Source organism: Oncorhynchus masou, chromosome 5, assembly GCF_036934945.1.
Source record: "Oncorhynchus masou masou isolate Uvic2021 chromosome 5, UVic_Omas_1.1, whole genome shotgun sequence".
Classification (NCBI taxonomy): Eukaryota; Metazoa; Chordata; class Actinopteri; order Salmoniformes; family Salmonidae; genus Oncorhynchus; species Oncorhynchus masou.
Window position 1 is genome coordinate 48,824,854 of NC_088216.1, and position 16,180 is coordinate 48,841,033.

Consider the following 16,180-nt stretch of genomic DNA (forward strand, 5'->3'; position numbering starts at 1 on the left):
TGGTAACACTATGGTAACACACTGAAAAGTGCACTTGATTTCTTAATAATTACTTGTTATATGGCTGCATTGTGATACATTATAACGATTATCAATTACGCTACGGCAAGTAACAAAACTTATGCTTGGCAGACCAGGAGGTGAAACAGGTCTGTCTCAAGCCTGATGCTTAATTTTAAATAGACCCCTTGCCCCTTACCCTCAAGTCACACCTTTTATTCCTATCCCCTAGGCACTTCCCCCCAACCTTCAACTCACTGCTAGAAGAACTGAAACATAAGATAGATCAATTAACCTTGAGCTTGAGTTGGTAGAATGGTCACCATATTCTGTACATCCATCCCATTTCAAGGTCAATCTCCACAATTATATAGGGGGTTTGGTGGTGGGAGAAAGGTGCTAACTAGGGTGCAGGGGCTAGTCGTAGAGAATATACTGAAGAGTCTAAGGGGTGGCTAATGGACCCATCTTTATGGTTGTCAATTTCATTGAAAACAGACTTGCTTTTTTATCGTCAGTTTATCATGTCTTAAAACAAGGACATATGAAGTTTATCAGTGTTTTTGTTAAGGCAGTGGAAACCCTTGTTCAAACAAGTGACTGAGACTGATTGAGTTTTGCTGCGGAATGGGAAAGTCATAGAGATATGAGTGAGATAGGAGTGGTCGTTGAGAGTATAAAAGGGTTCAGCAGCCCATGGAGCAATGTACAGAGCAACCATGGGCAAACTACTCATCTGCGTTGGTAAGTGGAATTTATTTTGGCTTATTTAGCTTATAACTGTACTATTGCTCTTTATTTCAAACATGTTATTTACATTTTCATTGTAATGACAATTAGCAACATTCAGAGACTATGCTCTATGCTAACGCTTTGGCTCCCTGTGGAGAGAAATGGCCACTGACGAATGTCCTAGTTATGCATTTTGTCTATGCAAATGTGGTCAAATTCTGTTTCTAAGGACTGAGGTTGCCAGCACCATGACCCATCCATATTCATGTCTGAGGGGAAGAACTGCACTTTATATCATTATTATCATTATCATTACAGTTCTGAATTATGTTGACTTTAAAAAAAGTTTAATAAAACACAAAACCTCTGCCTTTCTCTTCCTCCCTTTATTTCTCTCGCTTTCTCTCACAATATTTTACTTTTCTCTCTCTCTAGGACTGGCTCTCCTGCTGCATGCACAGCTAGGTACGTTTAAAGTTCATTTCATTTACATGTAGCCAGCATCTAGGTAAGTAGCCAATCAGAGAACAATAACTCGATTTACACAACATGCGAACCCTGACTCTAAAACCGCCAATCTCCAAACTCTAACATTACTACTCCCCTTCCATAGGATCCTCCTACATCCTATCCTGTTATTTCACTAACTGGGGCCAGTACCGGCCAGGAGCAGGCAAGTATTTCCCCACCAACGTGGACCCCTGTCTCTGTGACCATCTGATCTATGCCTTTGCCGGCATGGCCAACAACGAGATCAAGACCTACGAATGGGACGATGAGAAACTCTACGGACAGTTCCAGGCTCTCAAGAACCAGTGAGAGAGAGACACACACATGCACAAACACGCACACACAAACACACACTCAAGCAGGCACGCACACACATAGACAAATGCAGGCAAACACTTTCTCATTCAGGCATGTACACACCACAGGAGGTTTGTGGCACCTTAAGTGTGGAGGACGGGCTCATGGTAAGAGCTGGAGCAGAATTAGTGGAATGGTATAAAATATGTGAAACACATTGTTTTTATATGTTTGATGCCATTCCATTTCCACCATCCCAGACATTTTTATGAGCTGTCTTCCCCTCAGCAGCCTCCCGTGGTACACACATGCACGCCTAAGCCAGTAATAACCCTAAGTCTTGTATTTGGTAACAGGAACAGCAACCTGAAGACTCTGCTGGCCATTGGAGGATGGAATTTTGGCACTCAGCCGTAAGTGGAGATGCATATAAACATGCAAGTGCACACACACATTTACACACACACCCTGTGTCTGAGCTGTGTGTGTGTGTACCCAGGTTCACAGCAATGGTGTCCAGTGCAGCCAACCGCCAGACGTTCATCAGCAGCGTTATCAAGTTCCTGAGACAGTACCAGTTTGACGGCCTGGACATTGACTGGGAGTATCCCGGATCCAGAGGCTCCCCACCTGCAGACAAGGCCAGATTCACCACCTTGCTGCAGGTTAGACTCAAACACCCATACACATACACACACATGAATGAACAAACATGAATAAACACACACACACACACAGATTAACAATCACACATACAGACACACATACACATACACACACAAAATAGCTCATGCATACACAAATGAACACACAGACAGGAATGAACACCTGAACTCCCAAATTAACACACACATCCATCTGTGCACTGTCTCCCTCTAGGAGCTGATGGCTGCCTTTGAGGCTGAAGGAAAGAACACCAACCGTCCTCGTCTGATGCTGACTGCAGCTGTGGCTGCCGGAAAGGGAACCATCGACACCGGATACCAGATCGCCGAGATTGGATCGTCAGTACATACACATTGGGACTCATTCATATATTAGTTCTTAGGAAAAATGTGTATATTAAAACATGCATGATCTATCAAATACTTCTTGGCATATTGGAAACTCTTTCTCTCTCACTTTCACTTTCTCTCCCTCTCTCTCCCTCTCAGCGTGTTGGACTACCTGCATGTGATGACCTATGACTTTCATGGATCTTGGGAACACAACACTGGAGAAAACAGCCCTCTGTACAGAGGACCAGCTGATCAGGGAGATTACATCTACTTCGATGTTGTGAGTCTCTCTCTCTGTACCCATCTCTTCCTCTCTCTCTTCCTCTGCTCATCTATCTCTTCCTGCCTATTTAGTTTTGAGCTGAGAGGGAGTTCCACATTTCTTAATAATTATTCTCTCTCCAGTGTTCTCATTATCACATACTGTGTGTGTTCTCAGGACTATGCTATGAAGTACTGGAAGAGCAGTGGTGCCCCCGCTGAGAAGCTCCTGGTTGGATTCCCCACCTACGGCCACACCTTCCAGTTGGCCAGTGGCTCTAACACTGGAGTGGGCGCCCCCGCCACTGGCCCCGGCCCGGCCGGACCATTCACCAGACAGTCTGGCTTCCTGGCCTACTACGAGGTAATCAACACAGGATTATGATAGGTCTGAAATTACACCCTCTTCCAATCCCTACACAATGCACTACTTGTGTGCTCTTGTCAAATGTAGTGTCCTGGGGAACAGGGTGTCATTTTGGACGCAAACCCAGTGTATGTTTTTGAGTGATTACATCTGCAGCTTCCTGAATCATGCAACTTGCAACCCTAACGTGTGTGTGTGTGTGTGTCATTAGATCTGCACCTTACTGAAGCAGGGAGCTACCCAGGCCTGGGACTCTGCCCAGATGGTGCCCTACGCCTACACCCAGCAGAACATCTGGGTTGGATATGACAACGTCAAGAGTTTCCAGGACAAGGTCTGTGTTTGTGGAGGTGTTTGTCTGTTGGAGGAAAGATATAACTAGGGGGTAATGGCGTAGCATCCTACTCTGTTACAATAAGCCTAATAATATATGGAATTAAACAGTAGATTTTTTCTTCCTGATTTACAGTAGTGAGTGCATACATTTTGTTATGGGTGACTCCAAGTAAACCCTCCTCTCCCCTCTCTTTCTCCCCTACAGATCGAGTGGCTGAAGAACACTGGCTTCGGGGGAGCCATGGTGTGGAGTCTGGATCTGGATGACTTCTCTGGAACATTCTGTGGACAAGGCAGATACCCACTGATCAACACCCTCAAGTCTGGACTGGGAACCGGGGCTGGTGAGAGACAGACACAAACGCAAGCCTGCTTGTACACACAAACGTTCAACAACAACCCTCTCTCACGATCTCAACCAGACCTGGGTTCAAATAGTAGTTGAAAAGATTTCAACCCCCTTTCTCTTCTATATTCCCTCAACTCCTATTTCCTCCATATCTCCCAGGTTGTGCCGCCCGTACGGGCCCCATTTCTCCAGTGATACCTACCCAGCAACCACTCAACCCCCCACAGCCCGGAGGTCAAGGGGGTGGCAGTAGCAGTGGGGGATCTGGCTTCTGCGCCGGCAAGGCTGACGGCATGTACCCTGACCCCACCAATAAGAACAGCTTCTACAATTGTAACCAGGGCAAGACCTACGACCAGCACTGTGCTGCCGGTCTGGTGTTCGACATCAGCTGCAAGTGCTGCAACTGGGCCTAAAAAAACCACGGTTCCCCCCTATTAATGTTTCCTTCCCCCTCTCGTATGTCATGAAGGAGCTGGGTCTAAAGGTTTTGTGGTTGTTAGGTCCACTGTTGTCACTGCCCATTCTAACATCAGCTCCACTTAACATTTAAAATCCACTCCAATAAACATCCACCATGTAAGTTCATCCTGCTGTCTCTGTCACTTTACTTCATCCACACTGTGTGGGTTTTAGTTATTAAACTTCATTGCACTTTGACTGCAAAAAAAATCAGTAATTGACAAATCACCTTGCATCCCACATAGCTAGTCATTATCTGAACAAGATAAGCAGTTCTGCTCCTTGCCTTCTCAACTGATTCCCTCACTTATTCCCTTGTCAGTTTAGTTTCATACAATTCATTCCACCACAGAGAATCGCAGTAAAAGTTAAGTCCTTTGTTGCAGTCAAACTTTACCAGGCTTACAGACACAGTACAAAGCACACAGAGCTTAGACTGACTCATCATTACCATGACATTTAAAGCACTGACGTAAACAACATATAGACAACAGTACATAGAAAAGTACTTCAACTTAATGTAAAATCTGCAATTTTCAATTTGAGATCAAATGTTTTAAATGAGGCGACAGTACACAATGTCACTTATTATTTGAGGGTATTTTCATACATATCTGTTATACTGTTTAGAAATGAAAGCACTGTATGTATCTAGTCTACCCATTTGAATGTGTCTAGTATTTGGACAAATTCACTTGTGTATTAAAGTAGTCAAAAGTTTAGTATTTGGTCCCATATTCCAAGCATGCAATGACTACTTCAAGTTAGTGACTCTACAAACTTGTAGGCTGCATTTGCAGTTTGTTTTGGTTGAGTTTCGGATAATGTTGTGCCCGATAGAAATTAATAGTAAATAATCTGTGTCATTTTGGAGCCATTTTTAATTTAAATTACATTGTATGCTTCTGAACACTTTTATATTAATATGGCTGCTATGATATTTACGGAAATCATGAATGGATCGTGAATAATGATGAGTGAGGGAGTAACAGAGGCATACATATTTATTACCCCATCAAAATATTTGAACCCCCCCTGACATTGGTAAGAGTGAGAGATTAGCACGTTTTGGGGGCATGACCTTTGTGCATCTGTAACGTCTCACTCATCATTATGTACAATTCATTCATGATTATCTGTAATCATGGTAGCATCCACATTAATGTAGAGGTGTTAATTTATTTAGAATAGAAGACTCCAAAATGACACAATACATTATCTACCATTCATTTATATTGGGCACAACATCCCGAAACACAACCAAAACAAACTGCAAATGCATCAAGCAAGGTTTTAGAGGGTAGCACGTAGCCTAGCATTTAGAGGGGTGAGAGTGTTGGGCCAATAACCAAAAAGTTGCTAGTTCAAATCTCTGTGCTGACAATGTGGAAGTTTTGTCGATCTGCCCTTGAGCAAGGCACTTAATCCTAATTGTTCCAGGATACCCATCAACAATGGCTTATCCTTGGCAACGACCCCACTCTCAGGGGTAGTTGGGATATGCAAAAAACACATTTCCATTACACCCTTGTACAGGTTGTACATGCAGTGAAACAGGACAGATATAAGCACCTCTTATTTTACCTTTTGAGAGTCACAAACTTGATGTAGTCATTGCATGCCAGAAATATGGGACCAAATACAAAACTTTTCTTTAAATGCAATACAAGTTACTTTGTCCAAACACTTACGACACCTTGAAATTGGGGGACTTGAAACATAAAGGTATTTCATTTCTAAAAAACATATGTATATGAAAATACCCCCAAATAAAAGGTTACATTTTGCAATGTTTGCCTCATATAAAACATTAGATCTCAAATCCAAAATGCTGGTGTTTAGAACAAAATTAAACATTAGCTTCACTATCCAAACAAATACACCCAGTGTATTAGGTACACCCATCTTGGACTGGGTCTGACCCCCCCCCCCCTTGCCTTCAGAACAGCCTCTGGGCATGGTTTCTACAAGGTATTGGAAATGTTTGTTGCTCAAATGGCATCAAGGGACCTAACGTGTCGCAGGACAACATTCCCTACATCAGTACACAACCGTACCAGGCAGGATGGGTCCATGGACTCATGCTGCTTAGGCCATATTCTGACTCTGCTATCGGCATGGCGCAACAACAACCGGGGTTCTTTGGACCAGGCAATATTTTCACACTACTCAGTTGTCTAGTGTTGGTGACCGTGTGCCCACTGGAGCCACTTCTTGTTTTTAGCTGATAGCAGTGGAACCCAGTGTGGTCGTCTGCTGCAAAAGCCCATCTGTAACAAATCAAATCAAATGTTATTGGTAACATACCCTTGGTTAGCAAATGTTAATGCAAGTTTAGCGAAACGCTTGTGCTTCTAGTTCCGACAGTACAGTAATATCTAACAAGTTATCAAACAATTTCCCAATAACTACCTAATACACTCAAATCTAAAGGGGTGAATGAGAATATGTACATAAAGATATATGGATGAGCGATGGCCGAGCAGCATAGGCAAGGTGCAATTGATGGTATAAAATATCTATGATATGAGTAATGTAAGATATGTAAACATTATTAATGTGGCATTATTTAAAGTGGCATTGTTTATGTGACTAGTTATCCATTTACTAAAGTGGCAGTGATTGGCGTGTCAATGTAGGCAGCATCTTCCTCCTTTAGTAATTGCTGTTTAGCAGTCTGATGGCCTTGAGATAGAAGCTGTTTTTCAGTTACTCGGTCCCAGCTTTGATGCACCTGTACTGATCTCGCCTTCTGGATGGTAGCAGTGTGAACAAGCAGTGGCTCGGGTGGTTGTTGTCCTTGATTATCTTTTTGGCCTTCCTGTGACATCAGGTTCTGTAGGTGTCACGGAAGGCAGGTAGTTTGCCCCCGGTGATGCATTGTGCAGACTGCACCACCAGCTAAAGAGCCTTGAGGTTGAGGGCAGTGCAGTTGCTGTACCAGGCTGTGATACAGCCCAACGGGATGTTCTCGATTGTGCATCAGTAAAAGTTTGTCAGGGTTTTTTGGTTCAATCCAAATTGAACATCAGATGCAGATGCGCCTTCTTCACCACACTGTCTATGTTGGTGGACCATTTCAGTTTGTCTGTGATGTGTATGCTGAGGAACTTAACTTTCCATCTTCTCCACTGTTGTCCCTTCAATGTGGATAGGGGGGTGCTCCTTCTGCTGATTTTCTCCTTTGGCTTGTTGACATTGAGTGAGAGGTTGTTTTCCTGACACCACACTCTGAGTACCCTCTTGTCATTGTTGGTAATCAAGCCCACTACTGTTGTGTGGTCTGCAAACATGATGATTGAGTTGGAGGCGTGCATGGCCGTGCAGTCATGAGAGAACAGGGAGTACAGGAGTGGGCTGAGCACGCACCCTTGTGGGGCCCCAGTGTTGAGGGTCAGCAAAGTGGAGATGTTGTTTCTTACCTTCACCACCTGTGGGCGGCACGTCAGAAATTCCAGGACCCAATTGCACAATGCGGGGTTGAGGCCCAGGGCCTCCAGCTTGATGATGACCATGGAGAGTACTATGGTTATGAATGCTGAGCTGTAGTCAATAAACAGCATTCTTACATAAGTATTCCTCTTGTCCAGATGGGATAGGGCAGTGTGCAGTGTGATTACGATTGCATAGTCTGTGGACTTGTAAAGGCGGTATTCAAACTGAAGTGGGGCTAGGGTGGCCGGCAAGGTGGAGATGATATGATCCTTGACTAGTCTCTCAAACACTTCATGATAAAAGAGGTGAGTGCTACCGGGCAGTAGTCATTTAGGTCAGTTACTTTGCCTTCTTGTGTACAGGAACAATGGTGGCCATCTTGAAGCATGTGGGGACAGCAGACTGGGATAGGGAGTGATTGAATATGTCTGTAAACACACCAGCCAGCTGGTCTGTGTATTCTCTGAGGACATGGCTAGGGATGCCATCAAGGCCATCAGCCTTGCGAGGGTTAACAATGTGTTATTCACGTCGGACACGGAGAAGGAGAGGGGGTTGTGCAGTTATTGTTAGCAGGCCACAACGGTGACACTGTATTATCCTCAAGGCGGGCAAAGAAGGTGATACGTTTTTCTGGAAGCGTGACTTGGGTGTCCGTGACGTGGCTGTTTTTTTTTGTAGTCTATGATTGCCTGTAGACCCTGCCACATATGTCTCATGTCCGAGCCGTTGAATTGCAACTCCACTTTGTCCCTGTTCCAGCATTTCGCTTGTTTGATTGCCTTGCGGAGGGAATATCTACACTGTTTATATTCAGCCATATTCCCAGACCTCTTTCCATGGTTAAATGCGATGGGTCGCGTTTTCAGTTTTGTGCGAATGCCACCATCATCCACAGTTTCTGGTTAGGGTAAATTCTAATAGTCAAAGTGGGTACAACATCTCCAATGCACTTCCTTTTAAATTCACCCCCCGAGTCAGTGTATAGATTGATGCTCTTCTCTGAGGCTCACCAGAACATATCCCAGTCCGTGTGATCAAAACTATCTTGAAGCATGCACTCCGATTGGTCAGACCAGCGTTGAATGATTCTAGTCACTGGTACATCCTGTTTGAGCTTCTGCCTATAAGACAGTTGGAGCAAGATGGTGTCGTGGTTGGATTTGCCGAAGGGAGGGCGGGGGAGGGCTTTGTATGCAACACTGCAATTAGCGTTCAGAGAGGCAAAACCGATAAAATCATGATTAGCAGATGTACTCAGCGTAACTTGTCATGGAAATTGCAAGATTATGTTATAATTCTTGTATTGCAGTATAATGGTTGTTTTATTCGACAGAATAGAGTATTCTGTTAATAATAACTTTTGTGTGTGTGTTCTACTGAGGATGGGCCTCTATGAGACAAGAGGAGGAGATTTACGATGTCTTCGGGTGATAAAACCTAAAGAGCATTCCAGAGAACATAAGGTAATGTTTTTGTGCTATACCGTACCAGGGTGAGATGGTTCCAGTTTGGAGTAGGAGGACCAGACACTGGTCTATACAATGAAAACTCTTGACACAGCAGTTGCTGTCTGCTATGTATTATAGATATCTTTCATACATATCTTAACTTGTTGTAACTCCCATCCCATCCCGTGAACGGGATCGTTGTCATCATCTGACACTAATTAGCATAACGCAACGGACATAGCCTAGCATAGCATTTTATCCAGCTAGCAGCAGGTAACTTGGTCACGGAAATCAGAAAAGCAATCAAATTAAATCGTTTACCTTTGATGAGCTTTGGATGTTTTCACACACGAGACTCCCAGTTAGATAGCAAATGTTCCTTTTTTCCCAAAAATATTATTTTTGTAGGTGAAATAGCGCCGTTTGTTCTTCACGTTTGGCCTAGAATTCCCCCAGAAATTGCAGTCATGAAAACGCAAATAAATATTCCAAATTAGCTCCATAATATCGACAGAAACATGGCAAACGTAGTTTATAATCAATCCTCAAGGTGTTTTTCAAATATCTATTCGATAATATATCCATCGGGACAATTCGTTTTTTAGTAGGACCGATTGGAGTAATGGCTACCTCTGTATTTTACGTGAGAATCTCTCTGGCAGCATCAGGTGACCACTTGCGCAATGTAGCCGCTTACGGGTATTCTTCAACATAAATGCGTAAAACTATGTCACAATGCTGTAGACACCTTCGGGAAAACGGAGAAAGAGTAATCTGGTTGATAGCCCATTCACTGCTCAATAGAGACTCATTGGAACGCAGCGCTTTCAAAACATGGGGCACTTCCGGATTGGATTCCTCTCAGGCTTTCGCCTGCAACATCAGTTCTGTTATACTCACAGACAATATATTTATAGTTTTGGAAACGTTAGAGTGTTTTCTATCCTAAACTATGCATATTCTAGCATCTTGTCCTGACAAAATATCCTGTTTACTACGGGAACGTTATTTTTCCAAAAATGAAAATACTGCCCCCTAGTCACAACAGGTTAACCTCTCTAGGGTATGTGGGACGCTCGTGTCCAATCTGGCCAACACCCAGTGAGATTGCAGAGCACCAAATTCAAATACAGAAATACTCATTATAAAAATTCAGAAAATAAAACATATTTTACATAGGTTTAAATATTCACTTCGCAGAAATAATCTCAGAAATATAATTAATTAATCTCAGAAATAGAGATAAAATTAATCCCTTACCTTTGATGATCTTCATATGGTGGCACTCAGAAGACATTCATTTACTCAATAAATGTTCCTTTTGTTCGATAAAATCTCTTTATATCCAAAAACCTCCATTTTGTTTGCACGTTTTTTCAGTAATCCACAGGCTCAAACGCAGTCAAAACAGGCAGACAAAAGAAAATCTAAATTGTATCCGTAAAGTTCATAGAAACATGTCAAACGGTGTTTATATTCAATTCTCAGGTTGTTTTTAGCCTAAATGGTCTATAATATTTCAATCGGACAATAAAAGGTAAACAAGAAATGCACTATTTTAACAGTTTTGGAAACTTTAGAGTGTTTTCCATGCAAATCTATCAGTTATATGCATATCTTATCTTCTGGGCCCGAGTAGCAGACCGTTTAATTTGGGCATGCTTTTCATCCAAAATTCCGAATGCTGCCCCCTACACTAGAGAAGTTAACCTTGTGACCATTCTATGTATCTGTTGTTCGTCATGTAGGTTGAGAGGTGTGTAGCTTGGCTATAAAAGATCTTTGTACTTTTGTTTTATCACTCTCAACAGATCATTAGAAAATGGTGAATCGTTGAAAGTCATTGCTATTGCAAAGCTCTTATTATTAAAGATGTAGTTCAATTTGTCTCTCCTCATTTGACAAGACAGAAATTAACCACCACATTTGGCGACCCAGATGGGACCCGAATCTTCACATGGTGACTGCTCCCGACGATCTGGGCAAATCGTGCACGAGGGATCTCTTAAACTTGGGATCTCAGGGAAACTACACTTCGGGAACGAAGCAGATGGACCCACCTTTGATCTGAGAGGCAGCGAGCCGAGTGGATACCACATCTCAAACTTCGTTTTTTTTAAAGAAAGAGGTGAGCAAACCACACTTGAAGTCGAGTTTTTAGAAAAGCCTCTGTTACGTAGGCTCCGAGTGTGTATTCCTGTGTGAGGGGGGCACCTTGGAGGCATAAGCAGGACCGAGTCAGTGGAGGATGATCTGAGAGTTAGTCGACTCAAAGACACCTATCATTGGTCGGTTGCAGGGAACCTAGAGCCATCCTGACACTGAATTGATCACAGTGGGGATTGGTGTGGTCTGCAGGGGTGAGGGGCCAGGGTGACTGTGGATTCTGTGTGGAGCATGGTACTTGGTACTTGGTACTGTGTGGAGCATGGTACTTGGTGAAGCCCTATTGGAAGAAGGACCTCGTTCTGAAAGTGTCTAAGTGTTATAGGATTCTTTATGAATAATGACTAAATGATGTCACCAAAAGCACTCACAAACTTCTACAGATGCACAATCGAGAGCATCCTGGCGGGCTGTATCACCGCCTGGTACGGCAACTGCTCCGCCCTCAACCGTAAGGCTCTCCAGAGGGTAGTGAGGTCTGCACAACGCATCATCGGGGGCAAACTACCTGCCCTCCAGGACACCTACACCACCCGATGTTACAGGAAGGCCATAAAGATCATCAAGGACATCTACCACCCGAGCCACTGCCTGTTCACCCCGCTATCATCCAGAAGGCGAGGTCAGTACAGGTGCATCAAAGCTGGGACCAAGAGACTGAAAAACAGCTTCTATCTCAAGGCCATCAGACTGTTAAACAGCCACCACTAACATTGAGTGGCTGCTGCCTACACATTGACACTGACTCAACTCCAGCCACTTTAATAATGGGAATTGATGGGAAATGATGTAAATATATCACTAGCCACTTTAAACAATGCTACCTTATATAATGTTACTTACCCTACATTATTCATCTCATATGCATACGTATATACTGTACTCTATATCATCGACTGCATCCTTATGTAATACATGTATCACTAGCCACTTTAACTATGCCACTATGTTTACATACTCATCTCACATGTATATACTGTACTCGATACCATCTACTGTATCTTGCCTATGCTGCTCTGTACCATCACTCATTCATATATCCTTATGTACATATTCTTTATCCCCTTACACTGTGTATAAGACAGTAGATTAGGAATTGTTAGTTAGATTACTTGTTGGTTATTACTGCATTGTCGGAACTAGAAGCACAAGCATTTCGCTACACTCGCATTAACATCTGCTAACCATGTGTATGTGACAAATAAAATTTGATTTGGAAATACAATTTGATTTGATTTGATTTGATGTATACATTTAATGAAGAACTGTAACTAACAGAATACTAGCCTGTCACTGTATGATTGTATGAAACTTATTTAGAATCATAAAACTAAATCTAATGTGTGTAGTTTTAGTCAAGATTTAGAACAAGGACTTTCTGTTCCTTTTTAGTATGTAAGCAGGGTGTAAGTGAGAAACAAAATGGAGCTATTGTTAGACAGGCTAGAATACTGTGTTCCTTACAGGACATTCTGTCCCCACCCAGGGAGGGGAGAGACCTTGGGCTTGTAGTAGATTGTTTAATGAACATGAGAACAAAATTCTCTTAACACTAAGTGAGCCTCAGAAGTGGTGAATTCCAATTATTTTAAATGTGCTAGCTAGGTATGCCCTGGGTTACTCTGTGTGAGTGTTTTGTTTTGGGACCACTAGGTAATATTTTGATTACATTATGGGTTTCTCTGTACATATAGACAGGTTTTGAAATCCTGTGTAGGTAATCTTTGTAGGAGTGTTCTGTGTGGGCATGGTAGGTTGACTCTGTGTGGGTAACCTTTCAGTGATGTTCTGATGTTCTGTGTGGACATCTGACCAGTTCTGTGTGAGCATCTGACCAATCCAGTGTGGGTGATCATTAAAGTTCTGTGTGAGTACCTAAGAATATCTTACGTTTTATATGGATTCTGTGAATATATAAACATATGATCAATTGTAGGTGTGTATAATCGATTACTAGAGACTTGATGAAGTAATGCTGAGAATAAAATTAGATACAATTTAAACCACCCATTCTTAGACGTATGTAGGTTTTGAGTTGGTATATCAACTATTGGCATCACCGAGGGCAAACTACCTGCCCTCCAGGACACCTACACCACCCGATGTCACAGGAAGGCCATAAAGATCATCAAGGACAACAACCACCCGAGCCACTGCCTGTTCACCCCGTTATCATCCAGAAGGCGAGGTCAGTACAGGTGCATCAAAGCTGGGACCGAGAGACTGAAAAACAGCTTCTATCTCAAGGCCAGACTGTTAAACAGCCACCACACTGACTCAACTCCAGCCACTTTAATAATGGGAATTGATGTAAAATATATCACTAGCCACTTTAAACAATGCTACTTAATATAATGTTTAAATACCCTACATTATTCATCTCATATGTTTACGTATATACTGTACTCTATCAACTACTGCATCTTTATGTAGTTCATGTATCACTAGCCACTTTAAACTATGCCACTTTGTTTACATACTCATCTCGTATGTATATACTGTACTCGATACCATCTACTGCATCTTGCCTATGCCGCTCTGTACCATCAATCATTCATATATCTTTATGTACATATTCTTTATCCCTTTACACTTGTGTGTATAAGGTAGTAGTTTTGGAATTGTTAGATTACTCGTTGGTTATTACTGCATTGTCGGAACTAGAAGCACAAGCATTTCGCTACACTCGCATTAACATCTGATGTAGTAAAATAATTGAAATACGTTGCATGTGAAAACACTCTACTTTTATTAAAATGTGCAAGATCTGTTTCCTAGTCAATGAATGTCGACTTAACACTGACTGCTAATCAATTAATTTGTAATTGGGTTATGTGCAAAGTTTTTTCATTCTTTCAATATCATTGGTGGTTCAGTGGAGAAATTTTTGCCTGCCACGCGTGAGGTCTGGGTTTGTTCCCTGGTCAATGCTCTAATTGACAAAGGTCTGGGTTTCTGATTGTAATTCAACTCTTGGTATATTTTGCCTAGAAAGATACGGGCGCCAGTGTTTGTTTCAGATATAAACTGAACGTTTTAATAGCTTGTTTAGTATTAAATTGAAAGACTAATTCAACCAAAATAAATAACTATGCGCTTTCGATGTAATATGTTGTCTGTTGCCTAAATGGTCTGCTGAAATAACATATTGAGAAGAATCAGGTCGTATTTAAATAACTGAATCAAAGAAGAGAAAGTTACCTAAATCTAATGAATTTAATAATAGCGGAGAGGTAATTGTGATAGAGTTGTGCCCACCAAAATGTGTTTTTAATTCAAAAGGGTTGACTGATGTATTTTATAAATTTGGTGCTTTACATGTTATTTTTAAAGTCTTGGACATTTCATAAGTGTGAAGCCAAAAGAGAAGGGAAAGTTGTAAAGTTTGGTTTCAATTTTACGATAGAGGTATGCAGCACGATATTTGAGTAGGGGTATATTTTTGCCTACTGGTAAGAATAGGAGAGTTGGTTGTGCGAGCTGGGCTATGTTGGGCTGTAGGGGATTCAGGTGTGAATAAGGAATAGTTTTGTGATACGTTTCTGATGATTGTTGCTTGGTTTTATTGTTTAGGTAACACCAGTGAATTTGAGCAGGAAGTTCAATGTATTCTAATATTATAATCTGTTTCCATTACGTGGAACAATGTCCGGTTATTACTGAGTGGAGGGGGAGCCTGGACATTTAGAATCTTGAATACAAGACATGCATCAGTGTATTACACAATATTTTTTCCAACTCAGGAGCTCATGCCTTCCGAGAATGTAACAGTGATTATAGCTATTGTGCTTCCTATCAAGCACTTTGAGAGCCTGTTTGCAGACAGACTGAATTGGTTTAAAATGTTGTAAATCAAGCTTGGGCCAAACTAGTCAGGTAGTATGTTAAGTGGGGGAGTATCATAGATTTGAAGTACAGTTTTGTTACCTCTGTAGTCAAACAATTTCATATGTTTTGGAAATAAACTAGGTTGATTTTGGTTATTTGAGTTACCTTTTTAATTTGCTTTTTAAAAGAGAGGTTGGAATCAAGTATGATGCCGTGGTAATTAAAAATCGGATACCATCTGGAGCTTTTCCCCTGATACATAGACACCTGTCTCAGTGGCATCAGTTGTTTTCTTTGTGAGGAACATGCAGACAGTGTTTTTTTAAGAAGCAAATATTGGATCTATGAGTGGAAAAAAGTTAGTTTTGACTCTTACGCTGATGAGACAGCACCAACTTTTTAAAGGTTATGGATTTGTAAAAAACAGGTTTGTTTTTACTAAATTTATGCAACAGGTTGAAATGATTAGATTGCTGGAAAGGGGTTATGGGTTTGTTTATTGTTTACTGGTTATTTTAGGTGTTGATTTCACTTAATTAAACATTGTTTTATCTGATGTGTTTGAATAGGATTCTTTCTTCCGGGACGGATGGAAGTCACCTAAAGTATGTACAGTGGGGAGAACAAGTATTTGATACACTGACGGTTTTCCTGCTTTTACTTTAGCAGGTTTTCATACTCTACAAAGCATGTAGAGATCTGTAATTTTTTATCAAAGCTACACTTCAACTGTGAGAGACAGAATCTAAAACAAAAATCCAGAAAATCACATTGTATGATTTTTAAGTTATTAATTTGTATTTTATTGCATGACATAAGTATTTGATACATCAGAAAAGCAGAACTTAATATTTGGTACAGAAAACTTTGTTTGCAATTACAGAGATCATACGTTTCCTGTAGTTCTTGACCAGGTTTGCACACACTGCAGCAGGGATTTGGGCCCACTCCTCCATACAGACCTACTCCAGATCCTTCAGGATTCAGG

At 41.7% G+C, this 16,180-nt stretch overlaps 1 protein-coding gene across 1 annotated transcript; it reads left to right on the plus strand.

The window, feature by feature from the left end:
• The first annotated feature begins 646 nt into the window (after positions 1-646).
• LOC135529199 (acidic mammalian chitinase-like) lies at positions 647-4,438 on the plus strand. Its single transcript, XM_064958059.1, has 11 exons — positions 647-744; positions 1,079-1,197; positions 1,346-1,547; positions 1,896-1,952; positions 2,039-2,204; positions 2,419-2,543; positions 2,694-2,817; positions 2,977-3,162; positions 3,377-3,499; positions 3,707-3,845; positions 4,010-4,438. The coding sequence occupies exons 1-11, from the start codon at positions 647-649 to the stop codon at positions 4,264-4,266; spliced, it is 1,596 nt and encodes a 531-aa protein (XP_064814131.1). The 3' UTR covers positions 4,267-4,438.
• The last annotated feature ends 11,742 nt before the right edge of the window (positions 4,439-16,180 follow it).